The 27,515-nt window shown below is 42.2% G+C and overlaps 2 protein-coding genes across 4 annotated transcripts; both read left to right on the plus strand.

Annotated features, from left to right (window-relative positions):
* Positions 1-1,643: 1,643 nt before the first annotated feature.
* On the plus strand, positions 1,644-20,881 carry fam91a1 (family with sequence similarity 91 member A1). Of its 3 annotated transcripts, none has more exons than XM_046844032.1 (24): positions 1,644-1,933; positions 2,851-2,935; positions 3,030-3,181; positions 7,365-7,422; positions 9,712-9,779; positions 10,055-10,168; positions 12,284-12,374; positions 12,588-12,650; positions 13,352-13,458; positions 14,232-14,270; positions 14,806-14,930; positions 15,057-15,166; positions 15,738-15,847; positions 16,425-16,511; positions 16,846-16,975; positions 17,218-17,366; positions 18,291-18,425; positions 18,646-18,759; positions 18,858-18,930; positions 19,020-19,163; positions 19,491-19,598; positions 19,686-19,809; positions 20,208-20,277; positions 20,369-20,881. In XM_046844032.1, exons 1-24 carry the CDS (start codon positions 1,862-1,864, stop codon positions 20,552-20,554), a joined length of 2,514 nt encoding a protein of 837 aa, XP_046699988.1. In that variant the 5' UTR covers positions 1,644-1,861; the 3' UTR covers positions 20,555-20,881. The 3 variants fall into 3 exon arrangements, with proteins under 3 accessions (XP_046699988.1, XP_046699989.1, XP_046699990.1); XM_046844033.1 differs by having other exon boundaries at positions 19,494-19,598; XM_046844034.1 differs by having other exon boundaries at positions 14,806-14,918.
* Positions 20,882-23,662: 2,781 nt separating this feature from the next.
* Positions 23,663-26,241, plus strand: lratd2a (LRAT domain containing 2a). The gene has a single exon (XM_046844035.1). The coding sequence runs from the start codon at positions 24,583-24,585 to the stop codon at positions 25,333-25,335; it is 753 nt and encodes a 250-aa protein (XP_046699991.1). The 5' UTR covers positions 23,663-24,582; the 3' UTR covers positions 25,336-26,241.
* Positions 26,242-27,515: the final 1,274 nt, after the last annotated feature.

Raw genomic sequence — 27,515 nt, forward strand, 5'->3', positions numbered from 1 at the left:
TGCTCATGCGAATCCAGTAGAATATAAACGAATCACTCTGAGGTGACTCGTTTTTCTGAGTCACTTTAAAGAATCGTTCAAAATGAACGAATCGTTCGTGAACAACCCGTCGCTAATGTCCACTACAGCTGAAATGATAATGACATTTATCAACATTATCGAAATTAAAGTGACTGTTACTTACTTTACTTCTTCTTATGATCTTCAGGAAATTTGGTCATACAACTTCCTGACCTCCACCCACAAACTCTTGGAGGCACACTATTGTATAGGATGTGGTAGGACTGAATTCCTGTTCCAGCAATGTGCACAAAACCAGCTCCATGAAGATCTGCTTGGGTTGGATTGGAAGATCTCCTGCTACAGAGCTCCAACCTCCTCCCTATTAAGATGAATGTGAATGCTGATTGAATCCAAATCCTCCTCATTTCATCTCAGTGTACATCAGTAGCTGACTTTACACACTCCAAAATCTGGTGGAGCATCTTCTCAGAAGAGTGGAGGTTACTGTATGATTTGAGGGTGGTATAAAAAAGTTTCGAGACTAGTTTCGTAACATGCCAACAGATGGCAGCACAAGGCTGCGCACACAGTCACATGGAGCACCGATCCTCATAAGTCACTGTGCCAAAAGACATCGTCCTGTGCACATCAAAAGCTGCTTTTCTGACCACGTGTGTCACCGAGTTCTCCTCACACATGAGTTTCTTAACCATTTTTAGCCAGATTTGTCTCCTGTGGACTTCACCCTCTTCCTGAAGATGAAGATGCAGCTCAGAGTCTTGACCCCGTTGCAGAGATCTGGCACGAGGTCGTCACCTGGGACGGTTTTGTAACAATCTTGAGGAGTTTCCAGAGGTGTTGAGTGCTTATTGGTTGCTTTTCCTTCACTCTCTGGTCTAACACATCCCAATCCATCTCAAATGGATTTAGATCGCGTGATCGTGGAGGCCACATTTACATTTATGGCATTTAGCAGACGCCCTTATCCAGAGCGACGTACAAAAGAGCTTTGGGTCTGTGACACCTTGAGGTATTCTTACCTCAGTGCTTCTGCTAGAGACGGTGTATGTGAGCGGTGCAGTTGTGGCTACAGTGAAAGGAGACTTGTTAAATTGTCTTCAATGGGTTTCTTGGTTATACTGCGTTTATTTTTTTAAATAAAGGTACGTCATCTCCTCACGGCAATAACAGAAGTATAAATCCGAGCAGGAGATCAGCACCGGGATGACACTGAAGGCCAAAATATTTCACCAAATCCATCTTTTTTCAGAGCGGACTTTTCATTTATTGCTTGATGGTTGTTTTATAGAGCGAAGAATTGCACCAGGAGGAATATATTTATATATGTGAGGGCTATAGAATAGAAAACACACTATAATTTGGTACTCTGTGTGTGTGTGTGTGTGTGTGTGTGTGTGTGGTGCTTCATATCAGCAGAAAACAGGCATTCGTTCATTCATTCATTCGTTCTTTAGAGAGGCTTTGTTTCAAATTGCGCCTTACATCCGGGACATGCGCACTACGTAGGGTTTAAAATGAACTGCCCGAGTGAACTACGGTAGTCCACTAGAAGGTTTTTTTTTTGCAACCCATTTTATTGTTACAGCCCGTTCTTTACACGCTGGGCGGAAGTGACGACAGTAGGTGGACGCGTGACGTAACGGGTTGCCTGGCTATACGACAAGGAAGTGGACGTTCTGGTGGAATCGTGTTACAGTGTATTTATTTTATTTGGTGGTTATATTTTGGGGGGGTTAAAGGTTGTGGTAATTGCGGCTGAGGGAGGGTACAGTCGGCTCAGACTTACCCGGAAACCCCGGCGCTGGCCTTTTAGCTGCGGAGCCGCGGAAACACAGCGATGAACACGGACGTGGAATTTCACATCAGGCAGAATTACCCGTGGAACAAGCTTCCGGCCAATGTCAAGCAGGTAAACACCTGGACTGTGCATCCTAACAGGGCTGATTATAGGTAGCATGAGATGTCATACATGAATATGTCTGTCGGAGCCTTCAAAAACCATCATCATCATCATCACCATCATCATCATCATCATCATCATCATTATCGTTCCTGCAATGTTCCTCACATCATATCATCTCTCTGAGTCTCCTTCTACTTCTCATCAGCGTTCCTCACATCATCTATCTGAGCCTTTAAAGGTCATCGTCATCATCACCGTTCTTGCAATGTTCCTCACATCACATCATCTGTCTGAGACTTTGAAGAACTTTCTTTTCCTCATCCTTATAATTATCATCATCATCATCATCATCATCATCATCATCAATGTTCTTGCAATGTTCCTCACATCACATCATCTGTCTGAGACTTAAAATAACTTTCTTTTCCTTATCCTTATCGTCATCATCATCATCATCATCATCAATGTTCTTGCAATGTTCCTCAAATCACATCATCTGTCTAAATCTTAAAGAACCTTCTTTTCCTCATCTTTATCATCATCATCATCATCATCATCATCGTTCTTGCAATGTTCCTCGCATTACATTATCTGTGACTGTTTGAAGATCACCGCCACAGTCAGTCATCAATGTTCTTGCAATGTTCCTCACATCACATCATCTGTCTGAGACTTTAAAGAACTTTCTTTTCCTCATCCTATCATCATCATCATCATCATCATCAATGTTCTTGCAATGTTCCTTAAATCACATAATCTGTCTGAGCCTTTACAGACCATCATGCAAACACCTAGTCATGCTTACAGGTCGTGGTATTGAGGCATCTGGCATGCAGAAATTCAGGCTTGGGATCGAAAGCACGATATTGTTGAGATAATTGATATCTCCTTTTGAACTTCTCATCCATTTCTTGTATTTGCAGAGTCTTGGAAACTCACAGCGGGAGTATGACAAGCAGGTCTTGCTGTACAGCATACGGAACCAGCTCCGGTTTCGCAACAACCTGGGTAAGAACATTCTAAAGGATCCTGGATCTTCTTTATTTACACAAAATATAATTGTGGATTGAGATGTCATGTTTTTTTTTTCTCCGCATGACAGTCAGGCACGTGAAGAAGGACGAGAGGAGCTATTACGAGGAGCTGCTGAAGTACAGCCGTGAGCACCTGATGCTGTACCCATACCACCTCTCCGACATCATGGTCAAAGGGTTACGGGTCACTCCCTTCTCATACTACATCAGCATCATGGAGGTGCGGCGTCAATGCTTGAACACGCAAATAATCCAAAAATGGAGACAAATGGAGACAAACATAATATATAAAAACATAAACAATATAATATATAAATATGTACGTACAATAATACAAACCAAATTTAAAAAAAGGAAAAATCTAATTCATTCCTTTAATTCCAAGAGATATACAGGGAGGGATCAACAGGGAAAGATCAACAGGGAGGGATCTACAGGGAAAGATCTACAGGGAGGGATCTACAGGGAGGGATCTACAGGGAAAGATCTACAGGGAAAGATATGCAGGTAGATATCTACATGGAGGAATCTACAGGTACAGATCTATGTCAATTGATCTACAGCAATAGATCTACAAGGAGAGATCTATCGAGAGAGAACTACAGGGAGAGATCTACTGAGACTGATCTGCAGGGAGTAGGATCTACAAAGAGATCTACAGGAACAATTCTGCAGGGAGAGATCTACAAGGAGACATATACAGGAGAGATCTACAGGGAGAGATCTACAGGAAGAGATCTACAACGAGAAATCTACAGGTAGAGATCTACAGGTAGAGATCTACAGGGATAGATCTCCAGGTATAGAGCTACAGTGAGGGGTATACAGGAAGAGATCTACATGGAGGGATCTACAGGTACAGATCTATGGCAATTGATCTACAGCAATAGATCTACAAGGAGAGATTTATAGGGAGAGAACTACATGGAGAGATCTACTGAGACTGATCTGTAGGGAGTAGGATCTACAGGAAGAGATCTACAGAAAGAGATCTACAGGTAGAGATCTACATGTAGAGAACTACAGTGAGGGATATACAGTGAGAGATCTACATGGAGGGATCTACAGGTACAGATCTATGGCAATTGATCTACAGCAATAGATCTACAAAGAGAGATCTATTTGGAGAGAATTAAAGGAAGAGATCTAGTGAGACTGATCTGCAGGAAATAGGATCTACAAAGAGATCTACAGGAACAATTCTGCAGGAAGAGATCTACAAGAAGAAATGTATAGGGAGAGATCTATAGTAAGAGATCTACAGAGAAAGATCTAAACTATTTGTTCAGTACTTCCTGACCAGCCGAGTAAATGTTGTTTTAAAGTGTTAAACAAATAAAATGAACTCGAAATGAGTTTCAGGAGATTGTCTGCAGTGCATTAGTTTCTGTCTCGCTCGTTTTCTGACCAGTGATTTGTTGTTAATTGTCGTCCCTATTCCCCAAATAAAAGCCGCAGACAACCTCATAGCACCAAAGCTGAGACGTTTATTTCTCCTCTGCATGTCAGCAATGCAGCAGCAGTGAAATATAACTTCAGCTGTAGCACAGAAGTGAAGCCATGATGGGACGAGGAGAAGCTCTTTTACAGTGCAGGCACAAACAGTAGAACAGTTTCCTCTCAGTTTTAATATATAATAAAATATAATTCTCTCAAAGTATATACAATTCATACAAGTTAAATCTGTTTAAAGTACCATTGATATTTAACGTTTTCTAGTACACCCGGGTGACTGAAACAGGAAATTGTTCAACCTTGACTTCCTGTTTCACAGGGGTATAAATATAAAGTTACACACAGGCCAAATATAAGCATTTTTGGGGATTTATTTTTAAACTGAGATATGCAGTAAGAGCTCTACAGGAAAAGGTGTACATGGAGCTATCTACAGGGAAAACAAACTGTAGAGAGATATCTATCAGGAGAGTTCTGTAGGGAGAGATCTACAGGAAGAAATCTACATGGAGAGATCTACAGTAAGAGAACTACATGGAGAGATCTACAGAGAGTGCTCTATCAGGAGAGTTCTGTAGGGAAGAAAATCCATGGAGGGATTTACATTGAGAGATCTACACGGAAAGACCTACATAGAGAGATCTACACGGAAAGACCTACATGGAGAGATCTACAGGAAGAGATCTATAGGGAATAGATCTACATGGAGAGATCTACATGGAGAGATATACAGGAAGAGATCTACAGGGAGAGATCTATAGGAAAATAATTTACAAGGAGAAATCTGTGGGGAAATAACCACTGTTACAGGTCTATAGGGAATAGATCTACATGGAGAGATCTACAGGAAGAGATCTACAGGGAGAGATCTACAGGGAGAGATCTATAGGAAAATAATTTACAAGGAGAAATCTGTAGAAATCTGTGGGGAAATAACCACTGTTATAGGTCTATAGAGAATAGATCTACATGGAAAGATCTACAGTCCAGTCTAAAGAAACTGAGATGTTCCACATGAGTCCAGAACAGTATTTTTGATCAAAGAAGCAGCTTTTCCCCCAAACGCACAAATTTACAGTGGCGAATTTCTTTTCCTCCATCAGACTAGACGTTCATTGACCTTGGTGCGAGGGGAACGTCAGAAATTCTGACGTTGTTCAACATTATGACATGCTGCTGAATGGTTGAGGTCCATCCTGGGTGTGTTTTGTACGTGTCACTTGTCAGGAATGGCCTTCAATGACATTTGGCTCTGCTGTGGGGAGAATGAGGGATTGTTTATGAAGTGCTGTAATTGCATGTAGGAATTTATGGGCATTTATTTGTTTGTAAAAGGTTTAACTTTAACGTGTAGTAGTTTATCGATCTACCAGCGAAAGTCCGTAATTCTTTCCGTGTTTATTTTGAACACACTATTCTGTCGGGTTTGATGACAGAACCTTTGATCGGATTCAGGGCATTCAGGAGCTGGGAAGAAGTAAAACGTGGATGGTTCAGTGGTTTATGGTGTACGATGTGTGGAAAACGTTTGAGTAATTCTCACGCTGATTGCGATCGCACCCGTATGAGGTTCTTCTGCAAACGTATCCGCACAGACCGGCTTTGTGTGCCGTAGCGTCAACCGAACCGACAGGCCCAAACCTGTTCCAGCATGAACGTGAGCTTCACGGATGAAGTGAAGTGAAGTTCTTCACTTCTGCGATGAATTTGAACTGGGAATGTCAGATGTCCCAATATTTATGGACAAAAAATTTTAGGACATTCGACTTTTCACTAATATGAGGTTCTTTACCAAACGGTTGGCACACATTGTATATGACGATGCTAGTGTACACAAAGCCAGCTCCATGAAGATCTGCTTTCCATGGGTTGGAAGATGTGGAAATTTAGAGCTATTAACCCTAATGAACACCTTTGGGATAAAAGTGAACGCTGACTGCCTCCATCCCAGCCTGAATGAATCTCCACAAAATCTAGTAGAACTTCTTCTCAGAAGAGTGGAGGTTCCTAAAGCAGGAAATGGAGAGTAAATGTGGAATGGATGTTCAGTAGATCCAGTCTGAGTTTTATGAGGTTCAAATGCAGGCAATGAACTTACTATTGTACCACAAACACAACTTCTTCTTCCACACATCGCTGTCTGGAGTCCTGCAACCGCTAGAGCTGACCGTCTGCCGCTGCATATGGTTGCCTGGGGCGGCCATCAAGTTCCCAGCGAGCGCTCAGTAACCCATGCAACTTCCATGCGTGGGCGGATTCTGATACATGTCTGAAAAATACATCTTTTAGGAAGATGTTCCACAAGATTTGTGGAGATTTGTGGAGATTCATACAGCCTGGTAGTAAAGTCAGAGAGGGATGTAAGTGAGAAGGCAAGGAGGCCTGGGGGGCAATTCATCCTGACAATTTCAACAGGGTTCTTGAACAGGCCAGTGAAGATCTTCACTATGAAGATCTTTCACTCTGAGTTCTGATATTCAAATGTATACTATATGGGCATATTTTTGTGGACACCTGAACATGATTGGTGTGTGAATCTTTTTGAACATCCCATTCCACATTTACTCTCCATTTCCTGCTTTAAGAACCTCCACTCTTCTGGGGAAGAAGTTTTTGTGGAGGTTTCTGGAGATTCATTTAGCCAGGTTGTAAAATGGAGGTGAGAAGGTGAGGAGGCCTGAGGTGCAGTTTACATTCATCTCAAGGGTGTTCACTAGGGTTTGAGCTCTATAGCAGGAAATCATCTATATACATCCAACCCATTTAAACCAGATCTTCATGAAGCTGGAATAGGTTTGAGACTTCTGGTTCACTTGATGAAAAGATTTCAGGCTCCCTACAAATTTGTAGTTTGGAGAAGGACCACATATGGGTTAACACTTATTATGATTATAATACAATGTTCTCCATGGAAGATCTCACACCTTTGCTTTACTTTATATCTACAGGACATTATGAACAGCGAGAAGAGCTACGACTCTCTGCCCAACTTCACCGCCGCTGACTGTAAGTTCTTCTCTTGTTTTGCCCCGTGATTAACTATCATCAGTGACCTTCTCATGCTCACTCACATGGCCAGCAGCCAAAAGAGCTCAGCAGTGTGTGAGCAGTAGCAGGCAGCGCAAGGCCATGTTTTTGTGGAAACGCCGAAATATTTTATTCATTTATTTTTATTTTACAGAAATATTACGGTATCGCCGAAAATATATTGTGATATACTTTATCGTGATGTCAATACTACATGAGCGTATCGACCTGCCCATAAGTAGCATCCGCAATGGAATAGACTCGGCTTGAATTCACATCAGGTGGAGATAAAAACAGCCAGTAAATAATAGAAAGATAAATAAAAAGAAGTGTGTGTGTGTGTGTGTGTGTGTGTGTGTGTGTGTGTGTGTGTGCTTCTGGCTTGAGGGACTTTAAATAAAGAGGAGGATCATTGGATTTCAGAGCTTTTTTGGTTGCTCACACCATAAAAGCTACCAGGATTGTTCAAAGCAAAATATGAAGCCTTTGTAGATATGGGATGGAGAATCATCTGGCCATTTGCAGGTGTCATTGTAGCGAAGTTCGATTAATCAGTAGTTCCACGATCTTCACTGAACCCCCTCTCATTTTCTTCCACTGCTCCATTGATCTCCGTGTTCTCTTCCACTGCTCTACTGACCCCTCCATCCTCTACCAATGCTCCACTGATCTCATTTTCTTCCACTGCTCCATTGATCTCTGGGTTCTCCTCCAACGATCTCCCGTTTCTTTTCCACTGCTTCACTGACCTCCTCATTTTCTTCCACTGCTCCACGGATCTTTTATTCTCTTTCACTGCTCCATTGATCTCCTCATTCTATACAACAACTCCAATGATCTCTCCATCCTCTACCACCGATTCGAAGATCTTCTCATTCTTTTCAACTGCTCCATTGATCTCCATGTTCTCTGCCACTGATCCACTGACCCCTCCATCCTCTTCCGCTGCTCCATTAATCTCCTTGTTCTCTTCCACTGCTCCACTGATCTCTCCATTCTCTCCCACTGATCAAGACAAGTCACAGCTGCTACTCCTGCTTCATCACAGTGCAGTGTAACCCAGTTAGAAGAAACCTGGCTGTCTGGTTGGATCCAGAGTGTATTTAATGAACAATAGATGGGACGTACGAACTCGTGTTCACACACTTATTCACACACTCACTGGCAGTTAGTAGCGCTCGAGATTCAAGTCTCCTGGGATTGAATTTGGGATTGTGAGGCAACAAGGCTATAAAATATGGATGCATGTTAGTTATTTATATCTTAAAGAAAAGCTTTGAGATGTGAAGTGTTCCGTCTCAGTCAGTAAACACCCGAGAAGCTGCTTCAGTCGAGAGCGTGAGTGTTGTGATTCAGGCTTTCATGTGGCCCTTGTCGGTTTTAATCCTTATACTTGACCTTGCTGTCTAGGAGCCTCGGGTATGGACAATGTGTGTGTTTACTGTTTATATACATCTAGACTTTATTATAATCTCTAGACCAGGGGTCCTGAAACTTTATTTTCTCACTGTAATAGGGTGGTCTGTAACAGAAAAATGACATGTGCTGGAGTGAGTCCCAGTATTATTATCAAGATTTTATTATCATTTGAAAAGTATTTGTTAGTTTATTATTTAAATAATTTACACACTTATGTATATGGTTGGCGGATGAATCTAACAAATAAGCAGGTTATATTAAAAACTAGAGGTCGACCGATTGGATTATACTGAAACGATATCGATAGCTAGGTTGGTTCGTACTTGCTGATAATCCATTCATCAACCAATATATATTTTTTAAATGGATACTGGAAAAAACAACCTTACCACTCCATGTAAAATAGAACTAAACTTTATTACAAAAAGACAAAAGCAGTACTGAATCAGGAACATATGACAAAACTAATAAATATGACTATATATACAATATGCAATAAATATAATTATATAATTAATACATTATAAATAATAAATATAATATAGCGCTCTCTGTGCAGCACGCAGTCTCACATGTTGTATGTAATTCGCCTCTAGAGGCCGCTGTTGTAATGAGAGAGGACCGGAAGTCGGAAAAAGTATCGGTATGGATTTTTGCTGATAGTGATTAATTATCGGTGCCTCGACCTCTATTAATAACTAAGGGACATTTAAGTTGGAAAGCCGGCATTTATTATTAAATACAGATATGATATGAGTAAAACAAATATGTTCAGAGGACCGTTTCAAATGTGTAGTTGTAGGGACCCCTGGAATAGATTATAATTGATCAATAACTCTGTATTTTCAGGTTTAAGGCTTCTCGGAATTGGACGGAACCAATACATCGATCTGATGAACCAGTGCAGATCATCCAAAGTAAGAGTGAAAACCAAAAAATCTAAATGATCTTCAGCACAATCTGTCTTGGTGCCTTCATTTGAAAAAAAAAAAAAAATGCAGCTATGTTAATGAAGTGTGTGGAAGCTCTCTCAGGATTTGTTAGCATGAAAACCATCAGATGGTCTAAGAAATCCGGCTGCGTTCAGAAGAACCCAGAGGAGAGCACTGTAGTGCTCCTCCGAGAGTCATGTCTTGTAGATTTGATGAAATGCACATGCTCTCGCCTAAGCCTAGCATCTGTCCCCGACCAGAAATTCTTCCGTAGAAAATCAGCAAGGGACCTCCTGCCAGCCAAGCCAGTGGAGATCTCGGTGGAACCGTGGTGGGTGGCGCAGACCGGCTTCATCACCGAGGACGACATAAGGGTGAGCAATCAAATCTTTTGAGAGTTGGATTTAATGATGCATAATTAAAAGAAAAGCTTCTGGATAAGATTTGGTACATCAGACTCGCTATGTGATACATTTATGCGAGATGTTTGTCAAGTTTGCATGTCTGGGGCATATTTTTGCTCATACTTCTTCTCGATCGCCAGATTGGATGGACATTATTAAACACTAATCTTCAGATCGAGGTCTAGCTTTAAACCATTCCTGCGAAACCTTAGCTGAATGCCCAGTGTCGTATTTCTGCAGGAGAGAATTCCATCTGCTCAGTGTCATGTCTCACAGACGTTTTCTTTGATTGTATTTGGCGCCATCTGTCTTGCCAGGCAGACAGATGAAATACATCCTCACATCATGGTGCTACCTCCACCATGCTTCACTTGCAGGAATAGTGAATTTGCTCACTGTGATGTGTAGCAGGTTTAACCTTGGAGATTATTGTAGTTATTTTTTCAAAAAACTCTTCTTTGTGACACTTTGTTTGTTCGGTAAAGTCCAGGTTTGTGACGTGTCCAAGCTATAAACTACTGGTTGTATCTATGACTTATGACTTCCTGCTTACCGATTTAGTTTTTTTGCATAAATAATAGATTCAATGGAGCTCTGCGAGATGTTCAAAGTTTAGGATTTTTTTCCCCAGAACAAACTCCTGATAGATACCAAAATTGCCAGAACTTTGTTTTGATGGTCCTCATGATGATGTTTTTGTAGTTGTGACACTTTTATTGCCCCAATATTATTTGCATCGATTGGTGACGTATAATCAAAGCAGGATTATATTTCTTATACATTATTCGGTATACTTTGACTACACTGGCAAAAGTATTGGGACACCTGACTTTATAGTGGAAGATCTTCTGCATTTATTACCTGGCTAAATGAGCACAAATCTCCACAAGATGTAGTGGAACATCTTCCTAGAAGAGAAGAGTGGAGGCTATTATACAAGGAAATTGGAACTAAATGTGGAATGGGACACTCAAAAAGCACATACCAATCTTATAGTCAGGTGTCTATAAACTTTTGCCCATATAGTGTACCTTTAATTTGTCCATTTTATCAGATAAACCTAAATGTGCTTAATAAATTTGTATAGATTGTAGAACCCAGATCTTCCTAGGACCAAAGCACATCATAAATCATCAGTATTTCATTTGCATTCAACTTTTTTCCATTTTATTCAAGTCTGCTGTCAGATAGTGATTTTTTTGGTGACTATTTTTACTTCTGCGTTGACACTGAGGTGTTTAATAAGCTGAGAAATACTGTTATGAGCAGCACCACACACCACCATTCCAGTGTCACTGCTGTGCTAAGAATGCTCCTACTGTGGTCTCTAGTGGCTGATAGGGATTGTGGAATTGTGTGCATTTCCTGTCAAAAGCTAGAAAACTCTGAGTCTTTTTTATTGTAGAGACAATTGCATGTTCCTTTTGTTTCTATGCAACAAACTCAGTAATGTAACGGAGATTTACTTTGTTCAAACAAACGTATTGAAAAATCCTCCCTTAGCACGAAGAAGCTTTACACAATTTCAGCACCTGGACAGTTCTCCAAACATTCAGCCGAAATACTCTGCCATGTCTTTTGTACCTGCCAGAGATGTTCTTCACTAGTTGGAGATTTCTTTATGATCCAGTTTATCCCAGAGCAGGTCAATGGGATTTCGGTGTGGTGACTTGGCAGGCCGTTCTTGTCTTATGGTGAAGTCGGTTCCAATGAGCCGCAGTCCAGACGGAATTGCATGGTGTTAAAGTATGGAATGTTGATTCAGGATTCCTTTCACTTTCTGGAACTTTCCATGCTCCCAAACAACCCCAAACTATTAAGCTTTCACTTTAATGTGTGACTTTTCAGGGTGAGGTAGTCTGCTGACATCTTTTCTCCTGGTTTCCATCTTATAAGGTTTTTCTGTTAGAGACAAAAATTTCACATTTGGACTCAATAGAATGTCGTTATGTATATACACACACACACACATTATATTTATATAATTTATTCTTCCCTTCTTTACCTAAACCAATTCTGTCCTCAAAACACTCCTCGTCAGTAGTGGTGTCATTCTGAGTGCCGCTTTGTGTTGATCGATTACAGATCTGTTCTTCAGCCGAGAAGAAGGCCATTGATAAGATGATTGATGCCGGACCTCAGCTGACTGGATCGATGGAGTACAACGTGGTTCTCAGTGAGTGTCATATCCGAGCGGCTCACGCTGACAGAAATTCATCTGCACGAGAATCCAGTTGAAACATAATATGACGTGTTACGACAGAGTGCAGCAGTTTGAGCTGTATGAAGTGCAATCTGTACTATTTTTAACTGAGGAAGCTGCTGAATGACTGCTTATGTATTCAAGCGACAGGTTTTTATATGTACATTTTGTTCTTTTCTTATTCAGGTCTGTATAACAGGGGCTTTATATACCTTGATGTACCCATATCTGATGACAGCTGTATATCAGGTATGTAGTTATCAGTGTAAAGGTGAATAATGCAATGAGTGGAGAAGTGTCGGATTGCAAACTTACTCCGATTTTGAGGTCCGAAAGTCTGAGATGTATGTTTTTTGTGAAGAACTTTTATCATCCATGCAACTGTTTCATTGCTGAATGCAGAATGCTGAACAATTTGCTGACCAAACAAACAAGACCATTACATTCCACATTTAGTCCCCATTTCCTGTCATAATAATGTCCACTCTTCTGGGAAGATGTTCGGTTAGATTTTGTGGAGGATTGTGGAGACTCATTCGGCAGGGTTGGAAAAGTCAAGCACTAATGTAGGTGAGAAGGTGAGGAGGTTCCTGGGGTGCAGTCAGCGTTCACATTCATCCCAAAGGTGTTCAATAGAGTTTATAGCACTAAAGCAGGACACTCCAGATCCTCCACACAGTTCCAACCCATGTAAAGCAGATCTTCATGGAGGTGGCTTTGTCATGCTGGAACAGGTTTGGGTCTTCTGGTTCAACTGAAAGAAAATTTATGCAACTGACATCATCTTCAATCTTAAGACATCATATACAATTATGTACCTCCAAGTTTGCAGTAACAAAAAAACACATATGGCTGGAAAAGTCAAGTGTCTCAATACTTTTGGCCTTATAGTATGACGGTTTAGGCATCCACAGCAGATAGATGATATGTTCATTTTGTTCTGCCCACAGTGCCCCCTCTGGAGGGGTTTGTCATGAACAGGGTCCAGGGCGATTACTTCGAGACGCTGCTGTACAAAATCTTCGTGTCCATCGATGAGCAGACCAACGTGTCCGAGGTACATGGTACTGTTTATTAATCGATTAATTTTTTTCCCGAGCTTTTAATGACAAGTGATTGGCTACTAAACGAGCACGAATGAAACACTCCTGAGACTCTCATGCGCCCCCATTTGCTCATTTACCTGTATTGCAATTTACAGTTAATAATTTAAATCTTCTGCTCAGGCTTTTTTATTTCATGATTTCTTAATTGCCATCCAGCTAGGATATATCATTGGGCTCCACCTTTAGGAGAAAAGCGTACTGGAAGAAAAGGGAACACTCTGAGATGCCACATGCAGTGCAGCTCATCGAAAACCCTCGAGTTTTTGTACGATTCTTGCTCAATTTCTGCATTTCACACAAAGTCTAAGAAAGGTCAAAAATTCAAAAAATCCAAATTTCAGGTCTTTAAAAGTCTTAAATTCTTAGTTGTAGGTCTTAATTTTAAACAGGTCTTAATTTTCCAATGTCCATATAACTTTCCCTCTAACCTCATTGAAATGCTCCTGCAGCACTTTAGGTTGTTTTCGTTTGTTATTGTCCGTGGTGGTGTTGTTATTTCACCGGTTTAAATATAATTAGCTGTATTACGACTACAAATAAGATGCATCAATCAGCTTTCTGTTCTTTTACCACAGGTGTAAAATCTTATGGGTCTAAAAATGTCATTCTTAATGGTCTTAGAGGTCTTAAATGAGATTTTATGAAATCTGCAGAAACCCTGGTATTCAGGGTATATCCTTCATACATAACGCTTTATTCGACTTGTTTATTTCTTTCTCTTCAGCTGGCGAACGTCCTGCAGATCGACCTGGGCCTGGTGAAGGTGCGTACTTCAACCCCAGCTTGCTTGTGTACCTTATAGACCTCCAAAAGACAAATAGATTTGCTGTAACATTAGGAGCCTTGAGTCCTCCATCAGGACAAACACATACATCTAATATCCAGCACCCAGGAACATCCAAGAACAAAACTTTAGGTCATTCTGAAGCGGCCTTTCATTCAAAAGCGGCCCTGATCTAAAATCTATCTAACATCTATGGAAACTGGAGAAGAACCTTCAAACCTGAGACAGCTGGAGCAGTTTGCTCAGGAAGTGTGTTCCAGACCACCTGGAACCTGTCTTATTGAAATCTTCTGAAATTTGCAGCCTCTAAATATTACGTTAGGAGTGGCCATTATTGTATTCAAGTATTTTTGTATTTAAAAAATAATGGAATGATTTTTGAGATGTTTCGAGATTTTCGTGGCGGCTATCGATCGATCTGTCCACGTCTGTGTAGCGCTCACGTTTATACAATATGAAGACTTTTGTTGCTTTAAAACACAACGCTAATCTTAAATCCGCGTTTCGAATGCAGAACGCCGTGTCCATGTATTGCCGACTTGGTTTCGCCATCAAGAAAGGTCAGGTGATCAGCCCCGACCAGCTGCACCAGTCGTGGAAAAGCGCCCCCTCTGTTAACAGACTGAAGTACGCCAACCAGTTGAGTTTCTACATGAGTTTTCGTTTTTTTTCAGAGCTTGAACCGAGCGCATTTCTGACGTTCTGCTTGGTGTGTGTGTGTGTATGTGTGTGTGTGTGTGTGTGTGGGGTGTTTGTGTGTTTTAGGGGCACTATGGACCCCCAGAAGATGCTGTTGTCCTGGGAGGGGGGCAGCCCAGTAATGGAGGCTGGTTCCTCCGCGACTGACACGGACACCACCAGTTTGGAGGACCAAGGTGAAACGGAAAAACATTACATATGCACAGCGAGAGCTCATTTACACACAGAGCATCGCATTCATTTGACCTTAAATACTTTTCAGATAAAAAAAAAACATGTTTAATTGCATACAGACGTGACCTGAGAGTAAACACGTCTCAAAAAAAAAACAAGTTTAAAAGGTCATATCACACACCTGGCATGAGCAAACCTATGAGTTAAGGCTCTGGGTTTACTGATCAGAAGGTCAGGGGTTCAAGCCCTGCTTCCATTTTTGGGGCCCTTAACAGTCTGTGCTCTAGGGGGCGCTGTATCATAGCCGAGCCCAGTTTTCTAACATCTCTGGATATTTTTTATACCTCTATCATTGTTGTGTATGTTTTTTTAAAATGTAATACTGATAAAAAAAAAAAATCCGCTCGAGGCGGAGACCAAACAAACTTGTGGTCTGTCACTTATTACGCTCCCCTGGGAACTCAGATATCGACTGTGCTATCAGACCCACACCTTCTGACCAATCAGAACAAAGCATTCGAAATCTAAATACAAAAGGTAGAATTTAACCAAAACATATTTTTTCTCTTTCAGACGCAGTCAGTGTGAGTAGTTTGAGTATTCCTGCGGCTCCTACGAAGAGAATCGCCTTCCTGTTCGATTCCACCCTCACAGCCTTCCTCATGATGGGCAACCTTTCCCCCGTGAGTTCCACCCAAACCTTTCAACCTTTCATTTTCACCTCTTATACTTCCATTTATTATCTTAGAAAGCATAATAAGCTCCACTTCTCTGGGAAGATGTTCCACTAGATTTGTGGAGATATGTGGAGAATTCATTTAAGCAGTCAGTAAAGTTCGGTACTGATTAGTGGAGGTGAGAAGGTGAGGATGTTCTGGGGTGCAGTCGGCGTTTACAATCATCCCAAAGGTGTTCAAGAGGGTTTATAGCAAATGGCTCCAACCCATTTAAAGCAGATCTTCATGGAGATGATTTTGCGCACAGTTTTGGGTCTCCTGGTTCAAATGAAGGGAAAAGTGCATTGGGAGTATTTTGAAGGAGTCTCGTAACCTTTTTGATACCACCCCCTACCTGGAACCTAGTAAGGTCTTCTTCTCTTGTAGACCATCCAGTTTAAAGGTGGATGTGTTGCATGTAGATTATTTTCGGCTCATCCTAGGCTGAATGTAGACCAGAAGCAGAGCAGATGTTCCCTGTAAAGCGATTAAAATGGTTCATTGTATGAAGAAAGTAATTCAGTTTTTTTTATTTGTCGGACAGAATTTGAAGAGCCACGCGGTGACCATGTTCGAGGTTGGGAAGCTGTCTGACGAGACTCTGGACAGCTTTTTGATGGAACTGGAGAAGGTAAAAAAGACTTCATTACCATGCACCATGGGAACTGAGCCTCTGCACGGGAGACAAACAGTCTCATCCTGCGAGCTGCTGGTGAAGAGGCAGGAAAGCCTGCTAACTTATTATACAGAGTACACACACACACACACACACACACACACACACACACACACACACATTTCTCTTGGCTTCTTCTTATCACTTATTTAAGCCTAAACCCATTTCCTGCTTGACTTGTAGATTTTATTCACAACACACACACTGTGTATATGTAAAGACGAGATAATAATCGCTGGTAATAAATGTGTGTGTGTGTGTGTGTGTGTGTGTGTGTGTGTGTGTGAAGGTGGAAAGCACTGCTGAAGGAGAAGCTCAGAGGTATTTCGATCATGCACTTACCCTCAGGAACACAATACTCTTTCTGCGCTACAACAAAGAACTCACTCCTGATCAGGGCCCTGACGTACCAAATATAGGTGATCCCTCAGTGTTCTATTACTTCTATTTATATTTCTATTATTATTAGAATTCTTTTTTTTATACCCTATTTACATTATTTCCAAACGAAAAAGAATAATTCAATTATTAATACAAATACAACCGCGTCAGCGCTAGATCTAATTGTGCATTCGATTCATTGTGTGTGCGTGTGTGCGTGTGTGTGCGTGTGTGTGTGCGTGTGTGTGTGTGTGTGTACACGTGCGTTTTCTCCCCTCAGGCCTGCCTCTGGACCTCCTCCGATGTGAGAGTCTGCTGGGATTGGATCCTGCCACCTGCAGCCGCGTGCTCAACAAGAACTACAAGCTCCTGGTTTCCATGGCGCCGCTAAGCAACGAGATCCGACCAGTCAGCAGCTGTACACCTCAGGTAAGCCCCGCCTTCACTTCCTCCTCCTCCTCCTCCTCCTCGTCCTCCTTGTCTGGAGACTCGTCTGGTGCTGAGTGCTAGTTTGTTACCTCATTAGTAGTTTTCTTCTAATCAACAAAATTTTCGACTTCATCCTCAAATACTACTCATACTTAAGGTGCTCAATTAATCGAAGCGTAAAGTAAAAAGAAAAAAAACGACCTGTTTGTAAAAAAAAAAAAAAAAAAAGGAGCAAACAAGCTTTTTTTTGTCCCTGTCACATGACCTTCATCAATTATTTAGACCTCCACGACTCTCAGTAGGATTTCCAAGCAGGTGTGTGTGTGTGTGTGTGTGTGTGTGTGTGTGTGTGTGTGTGTGTGTGTATATGTTTCTGTTAACACTGTTCATTACCAATAACCGAATTCTGAACAGATGATTGTTCGATCATATATTTATATATTTATATAATGCTGAGATGTTCGTCTGGAGTGACGACGATGGACAGGATTAGAAATTAATTTATTAGAGGGACAGCACATGTAGGATGTTTTGGAGACAAGGTGAGGGAGGTGAGATTGAGATGGTTTGGACATGTGCAGAGGAGGGACATGGGGTATATCAGTAGGAGAATGCTGAGGATGGAGACACCAGGAAGGAGGAGCAGAGGAAGACCAAGGAGGAGGTTTATGGATGTGGTGAGGGAAGACATGCAGGTAGTTGGTGTGAAAGAGGCAGATGTAGAGGACAGGGGGGGATGGAGACGGGGAAAAAACCATGTATGGTTCTTCCCCAAAATGTTCCCACAGACTTAGAGGCACACCACTGTATAGAACGGATAAACCATGATATTTTCCATTTACTGATGCTCAAAAGGAAGCACATATGAACCAGGTGTCCACAAACCGTTGTCCATATAGTGTATGTTTTTTTTTTGTCCTCCAGCACATTGGACCAGCGATTCCTGAAGTCAGCTCTATTTGGTTTAAGCTGTATTTGTACCATGTGACTGGCCAGGGCCCTCCTTCTCTCCTGCTGTCTAAGGGCTCTAGACTACGGAAACTACCAGAAATCTTCCAGGTAGGTACCCTGTCAGTGCGATCACTCAGGAATGGATCATTTTCCAATAAAGGGGAAGGAGCTTTCAACCATAGTAGTTTTTATTTAAAAATTGCATACTGAAGTAAGTGTGTGTGTGTGTGTGTGTGTGTGTGTGTGCCTGTGCCTTTTTTAAGCTAAATGACATTTCTTGAAATGTGCACACAAATGGGTTTGTACCCGCTTTGTTTTTCTTCTTCAGGCCTACGATCGGCTCATGATCACATCCTGGGGTCATGACCCCGGCGTGGTGCCCTCGTCAAACGTCCTGACCATGCTGAACGACGCCCTGACTCACTCCGCGGTTCTCATACAGGTACACAAATCCAAACGATGTCCTCAAGCCGCTTCGCCGGAGCGACAGAGTTCTCCTCTGACACGCCGTCTTTCTTTTTCTTCCTCCCGCCCCGACAGGGTCAAGGCATTCACGGTCACGGAGAAACCGTTTATATCCCGTTCCCTTTCGACGAAGACGAGCTCAAAGGAGGTATCACCACTTTCATAAAAGAATCCTGATTTATCAGATGTTTATCAGATCCACATCATGAGCTCTTTTTTTTTTTCTCCCTGTACCAGAGTTCTCCTATTCCAACATGTGCACACACAAGGCTCTGAAGGTCCTGCGGGACAAAGTGGATCTGGAGCACCAGTGTGGCTACATCACAATGTTAAACAGCAGCAACAGGAACCTCTGCAGGCCGAGCGACGCCGACGCGGCTGGTGAGAGCCGGCGCTGATCATTAAAGCTTTTTGTTTTCGCCCATATTCAGAAGAAAGATTAGGAGAAGACCTTTAGAGCGATCATTAGCCCTGGATCTCAGCGAGAGCGCCAATTACATTAGAATACGGGAAAGGGTTTTAATAGGACAGCTTTTTATCTCTAACTCGGTTAGCCTTTTAATTGCTCTTAATGTGTGTGTGTGTGTGTGTGTGTATATATATATATATATATATATATATATATATATATATATATATATATATATATATATATATATATATATATATATACCGTTCCTGAGGACATCATGTCTTCTCTTGTTCAAGGAGACCCCGAGTTCGGTACCGGCTTTGACGCCAATGGAAGCAGTGAATCTTTCGAGCTGGTTACTGAGGAGAACAACGGGGACAGCAGTAAGAAACAGGGAACAGAGGGTACGTGTGTGACACGGCGAGACCAACTCAATACGCGTGACACGTCACAGTCTGATTTTTTTTTTTTTTCTGTTTTTTTGCCTGTAGGTTCCTCCAGCGAGGACGAGTGGGTGCCTCTGGAGCTGTGCTTCGGAATGCCACTCTTCGGCTCGGAGCTGAACCGTAAAGTGTGCGAGAGGATCGTCTCCCACAAACTCTGCAGCAAAGACAGGTAACTAAAACCCCGCAGGCCGGACGTCTCGTACACGTGTGTTCTGACCCGATCCGAATTAACTGCTTAAAACACGTATAGGTGGAGAAATCAGGTGTTCCAATACTTTTGACCACACCGTGTATACCCTTAGAGTGGGAAAATGGTTCGTACTGATCTATCAGCATCAAGCTGCAAGGTTTTGGACACCTTTTGGGCATTTTAAGCTCTGGTTTATGGACAATCACAGTCTTTTTGGTCATTTTGGTCAAATTTATTCATTTTTATAGAGATTTAGAATGTTTTTTTTTCCAGAGTTTTCTATATACAGGATTTCATAGACAACCACATGCACTGTAATAAGTGTTAAAACACGTTATAAATATGATTCCTCATAAATGATCCACTTCTCTTTCCAGTCTTCATGAACTACTGCATTCCAGTCGAAAGCTGTCCTTGAAAGTTCTGAGTTTTATCCAGTCATTCCAAGTAAGCCGCGTTCTTGATACGTTCAGTGGATAATATTTTGGTTCCAGTCCGGTCATTCCTTTCGCTTGTATTTTTTTTTATCGTCTTCTAGGATTGCAGCATTTCCGGAGACCCGGACAGTGGTCTATCAGGGCCTCTCTGCCAGCCGCCGGCTGAATCCGGCGTCCCCCTCCCTGCCGTTAACCTCCTCTTTAAGGACGGCCAGCTGAAGGAGTGGAGCGGACGAACTCCACCTTCTCTCCATCTCTCCACTGTACAACGAGACCAATCCACATAAAACCCTTAACGCACCCATCTTACACCCAGATCTGATTCGTATTCTGATTCGTCACGGCCGGCGCTAATTCGGACGATCGCATCCCTTCATCAGCTCTAGGTTGAGTTTATTCCCTCTAGAAATACAAAATAGTCTCACATACGTGTGTGACCTTGGGAAAAGAATAGGATGAAGCCCTGCGGTCGGTTGAAGCCACCCAGGTCTCGTTATATTCCTACCTGTACTGTCATGTTGTGATGCATGATGTCATTGCACAAAATCTCAAAAGAGCAACTTCACAATTATTATTTTTTTTATCTTTATCATTTTAAATTTTTCCAATTTTGAGGCGTGTTTTTTTTTTCTGTTTTACCACCAAAGACGAAGGTTATTATTTATATCTATAACTGCGATCTCAGTCTCGTTTTTGCACCATTATACAGAAATATTTGCAGGTTTCCCAGAGACCGAAATCAACTCTGTGCTCGCGAGACCTAATTGACGAGCTGTTGCTCATTTGGGTTGAGTTTACGTGTTTTTTTTGGGGTCCAGAGGGTATCATAATAAAAAAAAATGTCTGGGTATTACACATAACCTTTAATATCATCAACATTCGGTCAGATATTCCTACCAATCTCATGTAGCATTGCTGTAGCCAATCAGGCTCCATTTTTATCCCCCCCAGAGCTCGGTACTTGGTTTTTTTTTTTTTTTCTGATGAGATCTTGGTGCAGCATGATGAGTGTTTAGAAACCATTGTGTGTATTGTGCATCGTTCTTGCACCTCTTTTCCTCCTGACCTCCCTTCTTTCTCACATTCCCTCGTTTTTTTCCCTTCTCCGACCTCCTATTTTGCGCCTCCCGAAGCGGAAACTTCTCCACCCCTTCCAATATTCCATTTATAATCTGTCTCAGTGTTAGAAAAGAATGTTAGTTTTATAATGTGGATCTGCATTTTAGGAAAACTCTTTGTTGTTCGATGGGACTGTGAATAATTCTCTTGTAATTCCCTCAAATGGAAAATCGAAAAGTGGCATTCCTTCTCACTCCACACTCCCCATCCCTCCCTAAAACCCCTTTAAAATATGTATATGGTCTACCAATATGTAAAAAATATATGATAAATCTCAATAATAAAAAAAAAAATAAAATAAAAAAAACGGAAATGGTGCAATGTTCCCCAAAGGAACCCTATCCAGACATGCAGTGTTTGTCTGCCACCGTAATTGCCACTGAAACACAAATGCAGGGCAACGAGCGACAAGTCGGCGGATGATGACGCATGAACATGCAATCGTCTGAGCAAAGGTGAGAGTATGAAATGTGAACACTTTTCTCTCTCATCATCTCGCGCCTGAATGTTTTCCTTCAGCGCATTTAGAAACAATGTTTATACACGTGTGGAGCTGTTCAGGTGCTGAAAATGCCACAGTTTGTACCAGTTTTGAATACTTCAGACTTTTCTTGAAAAGGTTTTTATTCTCGTGTGTAAGTAAAATATACGGCATTTAAAAAAAAAATTCCAAACCTGAAAAAAGTGCACAATTCCAGCTCCATGAAGATGTGAAGATTGTGTGTAAAAGATCTTGATTGGCCATCAAGCTTTAAACCCCTAATGGGATGAACATGAATGCTGACTGCACCCAGGCTTCCTCACCTTCTAACCTACATCAGAACCTGATTTTACCTGTCTGAATGGATCTCCACAACTTTCTACAAGCCTCCTTCAACATTTAGTGGAACATCTTCCAGACTTTTGGTTATTATAAGAGCGAATGGAACGTACTGTGGATTGAGATGTTAAAATCTCATGCTTAGTTGTCCATAATGTCTTGTCTATAGAATGTTTTGTGTGTGTGTGTGTCCGGAAAACGGTTTCAGAGCTTCTGACATTTCAATTACACTTATTACCGGCTGATTGTTGCACAAATTATAGTCGACTGCTGTGTCATTAAACCTGAGCTTTCTCGAGCCTTCTAACCCTTTTATTATATGAAGTGAGAGCTGTGTGACCTCAATTCAACCGTCGGTTCTAAAACAAACGCTGCAAATGTATGTACCATCTCGTTATAATTAATAAAGCAATTATAAAGGTAGCAGCATTTCGAGATACAGTCTGTGCGCCTTTCTTTTATTAAGACAAAGTAGGCCAGAACAGTTAACCTTATAGGTTCTTGTGTAAATGCCAGACGTCTGAGCTTAGAACTGTGTCTAATGAACTCGGCTTTTAATAATACAGAGAACACAGAGAAAACACAGTGGCCTATTTAGAATCAAAAGTTAGTGGAGCATAAAACCGGAGGCTAAACAATCCACCACCTCCACCCCACAATGCCCTCCTTCAATGGTGGGTCTTCCAGGACAGGGACATGCCAGGGGGCAATTCAAGTACATAGAAACCGAACTTCAGATGAAAACTCCTTAAACACAGTCAGTTTGTTTGGATTTAAGTATGATGATGAATTTGCTGAATTCCTGCCAGGAGAGTTAAAACCTGTACCTTCGATTGCCATTATTGCTCTCTTGCATGTTCGTTTGAAAGCATCTTTACCAACTTGTTCCACTTCCTCTCAAGTTGGCCACTTTGAAGTTCTTAAAATAAATCCATTAATCATCTTTGTCACTAGAATGTCGTCCATTAATATTATTAAGCCGTAGGAAATATGGACAAAAGATTGTGGACACCTGAACATAAGATCTTCTACATTTACTCCTCCAATTGCCCTTAGAATAACCTCCAAGATGTTCCACTAGATCTTGTGGCGATGGAGGTGAGGAGTGATGCAGTCTTCATATTCATCCCAAATGTGTTTAATAGGGTTTGTAGATCTATAGCAGGAGATCTTCCACTCCAACCCATACTGTATGAAGCATATCTCTTTGTAGAGCTTGGCACGTTTGTCATGCTGGAACAGTGTTGGGTCTCCTGGCTTAAACAAAGGAAATATTACATGCTCCTACATTCAAAGGCATATTATACAATAGCGTGCCTCCAAGTTTGTGGTAATAATTTGGAGTAATAAACAAAGCCTGCTCCATGAAGATATGCTTTACTAAGGTTGTGGAAGATCTTGAGTTGCCTGGTGTAAAGCCTCACCTCACCTTACCTCACCTCACCTCACCTCACCTCACCTCACCTCACCTCACCTCACCTCACCTCACCTCTTTAGTAACAAGCTGAATTAATCTCCAAGAATTTCCAAAATCCAGTGGAACATCTTTCCAGAAGAGAAAAGAAGAGTGGAGGTTATTATAAGAGCAGAAGGAGACTCTTCTGCTCAGGTGTCCACAATCTTTTGTCCATATATTTTGTTAGAAGGATCAGCTGTTGTGTGGAATATGTTGTAATGTAATGTGGGAATGCATGTTTGTTATAAATGTTTTTTTTTTTTTGCCCTTTCAGAATATTTTACAGGAAAGCATTGTGTGGTGGTTCACCTCTGCTGGGTGCTGGATTTGGTCAACAGGTTTTTGGGTATTTTTGTGCCACACATGTAGTGCACTGTGTCTTTAAGTGTGTGTGTGTGTGTGTGTGTGTGTGTGTGTGTGTGTGTGTGTGTGTGTGTGTGTGTGTGTGCGCGCGTGTGTTTACATCTAGTTATTTTCCGCGAACATACACATCAGACGGATACAGCCGCTTGCTGCTGAGTTTTCTTTTGAGCTCCTGGAGAGAGAGAGAGAGATACAGAGAGAGAGGGAGGAGTGGAGAGAGAGGAGAGAGAGAGAGAGAGAGAGAGGAGAGAGAGAGAGAGAGAGAGAGAGATCTGTAATTTTTCAGCCGCTTGTCGCTCCGAAGCGCATCTAAAGAAGGTTGAACTTTTTTTGGAGGAATAAATGCACATTTCCGGTTCAAACCCCTCCCGGTGGAAGCGATGGTGACTGGATATCGGTTCGAAATCGGCTCCGCTCGCACGTGCGGCAACCGGAGGAAAGTTGCGCACCGGCCGTGCGTGCGCGCGCGCCGCGGATGAAGTGTCGGGATGCGGGCACGCGGCTGAGAAGCAGGTGCGGCGCGCGCGCGCTTCTGGTCACCACCGGACACGGCGCCGATGGGCGGCCACGTCGACAAGCTCGCGCGCCTGAGCTACGCCGAAGTGCCCACCGCGGACGCGGAGGAGGACGGCGGCGGCATCGCGCGCGTCGGCGTCTCGTACATCTTCTCCGCGGACGACGACGGCGACGGAGGCGCGCAGGAGGACGACGGGACGGACGACATGAGGAGGACGCCGCTTTCTCCGGAGCACGAGCTCGAGTGCGCCGTCTACCACGCGGCCGCGTGCGTGTACGAGAGGCGCGCACGCGACCTTCCCGCGCGCTCCGCCGAGAGCCTGGCGCGCGAGTGCGTGCCGGGGGACCTTGTGGAGTTCGTGGCCGCCGGCCGGAGCCCGCACTGGGCTGTGTACATCGGCGACTCCCAGGTGGTGCACCTGCACAGGGCGGAGGTGAGGAGCGCACTCGTAGCGGACGCGGCCCGCGGCAGACGCTGCCGGATCGCCACCCGGTTCTACAAGTACGAGCCGCTGAGCGCCGTCGCCGTCGTGCGCAACGCCACCGAGCGCGTGGGCGAGCGCGAGCTGAGCTGGAGAAACTCGGAGTGCTTCGCCGCCTGGTGCAAGTTTGGCCGCCGCGAGTTCAAGACTGGCGGAGAGCTGCGCATCGGGAAGCAGCCATACAAGCTGAAGCTCATCCAGGACTCGAGTTCTCGAGAGCTCGAGTTCCAGACTCTCGAGGACGCGATCATGGAGAGGAGGCGCATGGACAGTGTGGACCAACCGCCTCAGGAGCTTGAGGGACAACGGTGAACTGACAGATATGCACCTTGTACTCTACATCCAATGCTTTTAATGGAATACCTGCATCACCTGGAGCTCACAAAGAGTTTCCAAAGAGTTCTGATGGAGAAACATGTGAAGCGTTAAGTGAACACCATATCCCAGCAGATCATCTGTAATGCTCTCCACTCTCTCTCTTTTTATCTTAATCTTGTTCAGGAGAGCGGGGACAATTTTTTTTCCTTTTTTTGTGGATTCATATTTATGGATTGAGCATAAAATTATGTTATTTGATGTGGGTTTTTTTTTTCTCATAGAAGTGCTTAATGGTACCACATTTGAATACTGCTACAGACTGAACAGCTGGCACAGCTGTTGTGGAGAGAATAAATGCATACCCCTGTTCATTCATGGAGAAATATTCTTCACCTTATTGCCCTTTTATAAACAACAACAACAAACAAACAAACAAACAAACAAACAAACAAAAAACCCTTATAATAGCTCATAGCCAGAACTAACCTTCAGATAAATAATCTAATAATCGTACGTAAACGCACGTCTAGAATGTCAGGCGTAGCTAATCCTGGCTGGTGACGCGCATGCGTATGCTTGTGTATGTAGAAGAGAGCAGAAACTCTGTATGAACAAAAAGTTTGGAGACCTGATTATAAGCTGCTTTGTGAGCATCGTATTCCACATGGTTCAAAAAGTCGGATGCCCCCAATCTTTTTATAATGTAGATGGAGATGTTACTTTGCCCTGTGATGGAGCAGGAGTTTGGAAAATTGCAGTTGGATTGCATGGAGAAAGCACATTTTATTCATGATCCTCATTAGTAGTCCAGAATTCACAGTGGCACATAGTGGCAAATAAAATGGCATATATATAGAATATATTACACATTTACACACTGTTTTAGAAACACAAGGGCTTGTAGATGTGTTCAGGTGCACGTTTAATGCTACAAAGAGCATATGTGAGGGTGTTACAACTGACCAGAGTTACGATCATCCCTGATCATCTTCCAATCATCCACAGATCATCCCCACCCTCCCAATGTATTCTTATATTCTATATCCTTTTGATATTCTATTGTTCATGGCTCGATTATACCTGCTTTGTGATCCATCCTTTGTGATATGATGAGCTCATATTCCATTTTCATGAAGAAATTTCCGAAATCCATGTCTTATTTTAAAAGTGTATGTTCTTAAATTCTCTCTTGAAGTTAAATGTAGAAGAGGAAGCTATAGGATGAACGTAGAGATGTTTGTAAATCTGTTTCGGAAACGTCTATTGTTCAAATCGCTGCACAAATAAAACTGAATTGAACTAAATTGTACGCCTGAATCTGAAGCCGTGTTCCCGGGAGTTCACTTCGCCGTGAACGTTTCTACATGCAGATGGACAGAAGTGTCTTTCCAGCAGCCCATTTTACATTTCAGATGACTTTTTTTGTATCGATTCTCAGGAAGATTTTTTTGAAAACTCTTGCATTATTATTCAGCACAGTATTCCATAAAAAGGATGGAGTGATGTTCAGCATAATAAAAATCTACACCAGGATTTACAATAATATACTCCAAGCAGGAAAGAAGCTATTGAATATAAGATATTTGACCTTACCTTGACCTTGACCCTGATTTCCCCCCTTTCACACAGTGTTTATAAACCAAGTTTGTTTAGTCTCCACCTCACACTTTCAGTGCATTATTATTATTATTTAACTTCACAACAATATCAGGGGTATAAAAAAAGAAACTAGAGTTAGCGCAGTGTCACCGTTTCTACTCGCTCCGTACCGGAAATACGATTTGTTTTGCACATGCATGAAAATGCTAAAGAATCCAATAAGCTGCGTTAGCGGCTAACCAAGAAGTTGCTAACGCTAGCGCTATGGATTCTTTAGCATTTTCATGTCCAACTTCAACAATTTCTCTTAAAAAGAAGAAAATCCTGACAATTCTGCATATTATGGGAGTGAAAGAAGGATGGAAGGAATGAGGACATTAGTTACGTTTTTTATCCTGTATTACTAACATACAGAGGTGGAAAGTAACGGAGTACTTTTTTTGGTATCAGTATTTTATTTTTTCAGACAACTTTTTACTTTTATTAATTACATTTTTACACAAATATCTGTACTTTTTACTTCTTACATTTTCAAAACAGACTCGTTACTTTAGTTTTATTTCATTGATTTGGTG

This window comes from Silurus meridionalis, chromosome 29, assembly GCF_014805685.1.
Source record: "Silurus meridionalis isolate SWU-2019-XX chromosome 29, ASM1480568v1, whole genome shotgun sequence".
Classification (NCBI taxonomy): Eukaryota; Metazoa; Chordata; class Actinopteri; order Siluriformes; family Siluridae; genus Silurus; species Silurus meridionalis.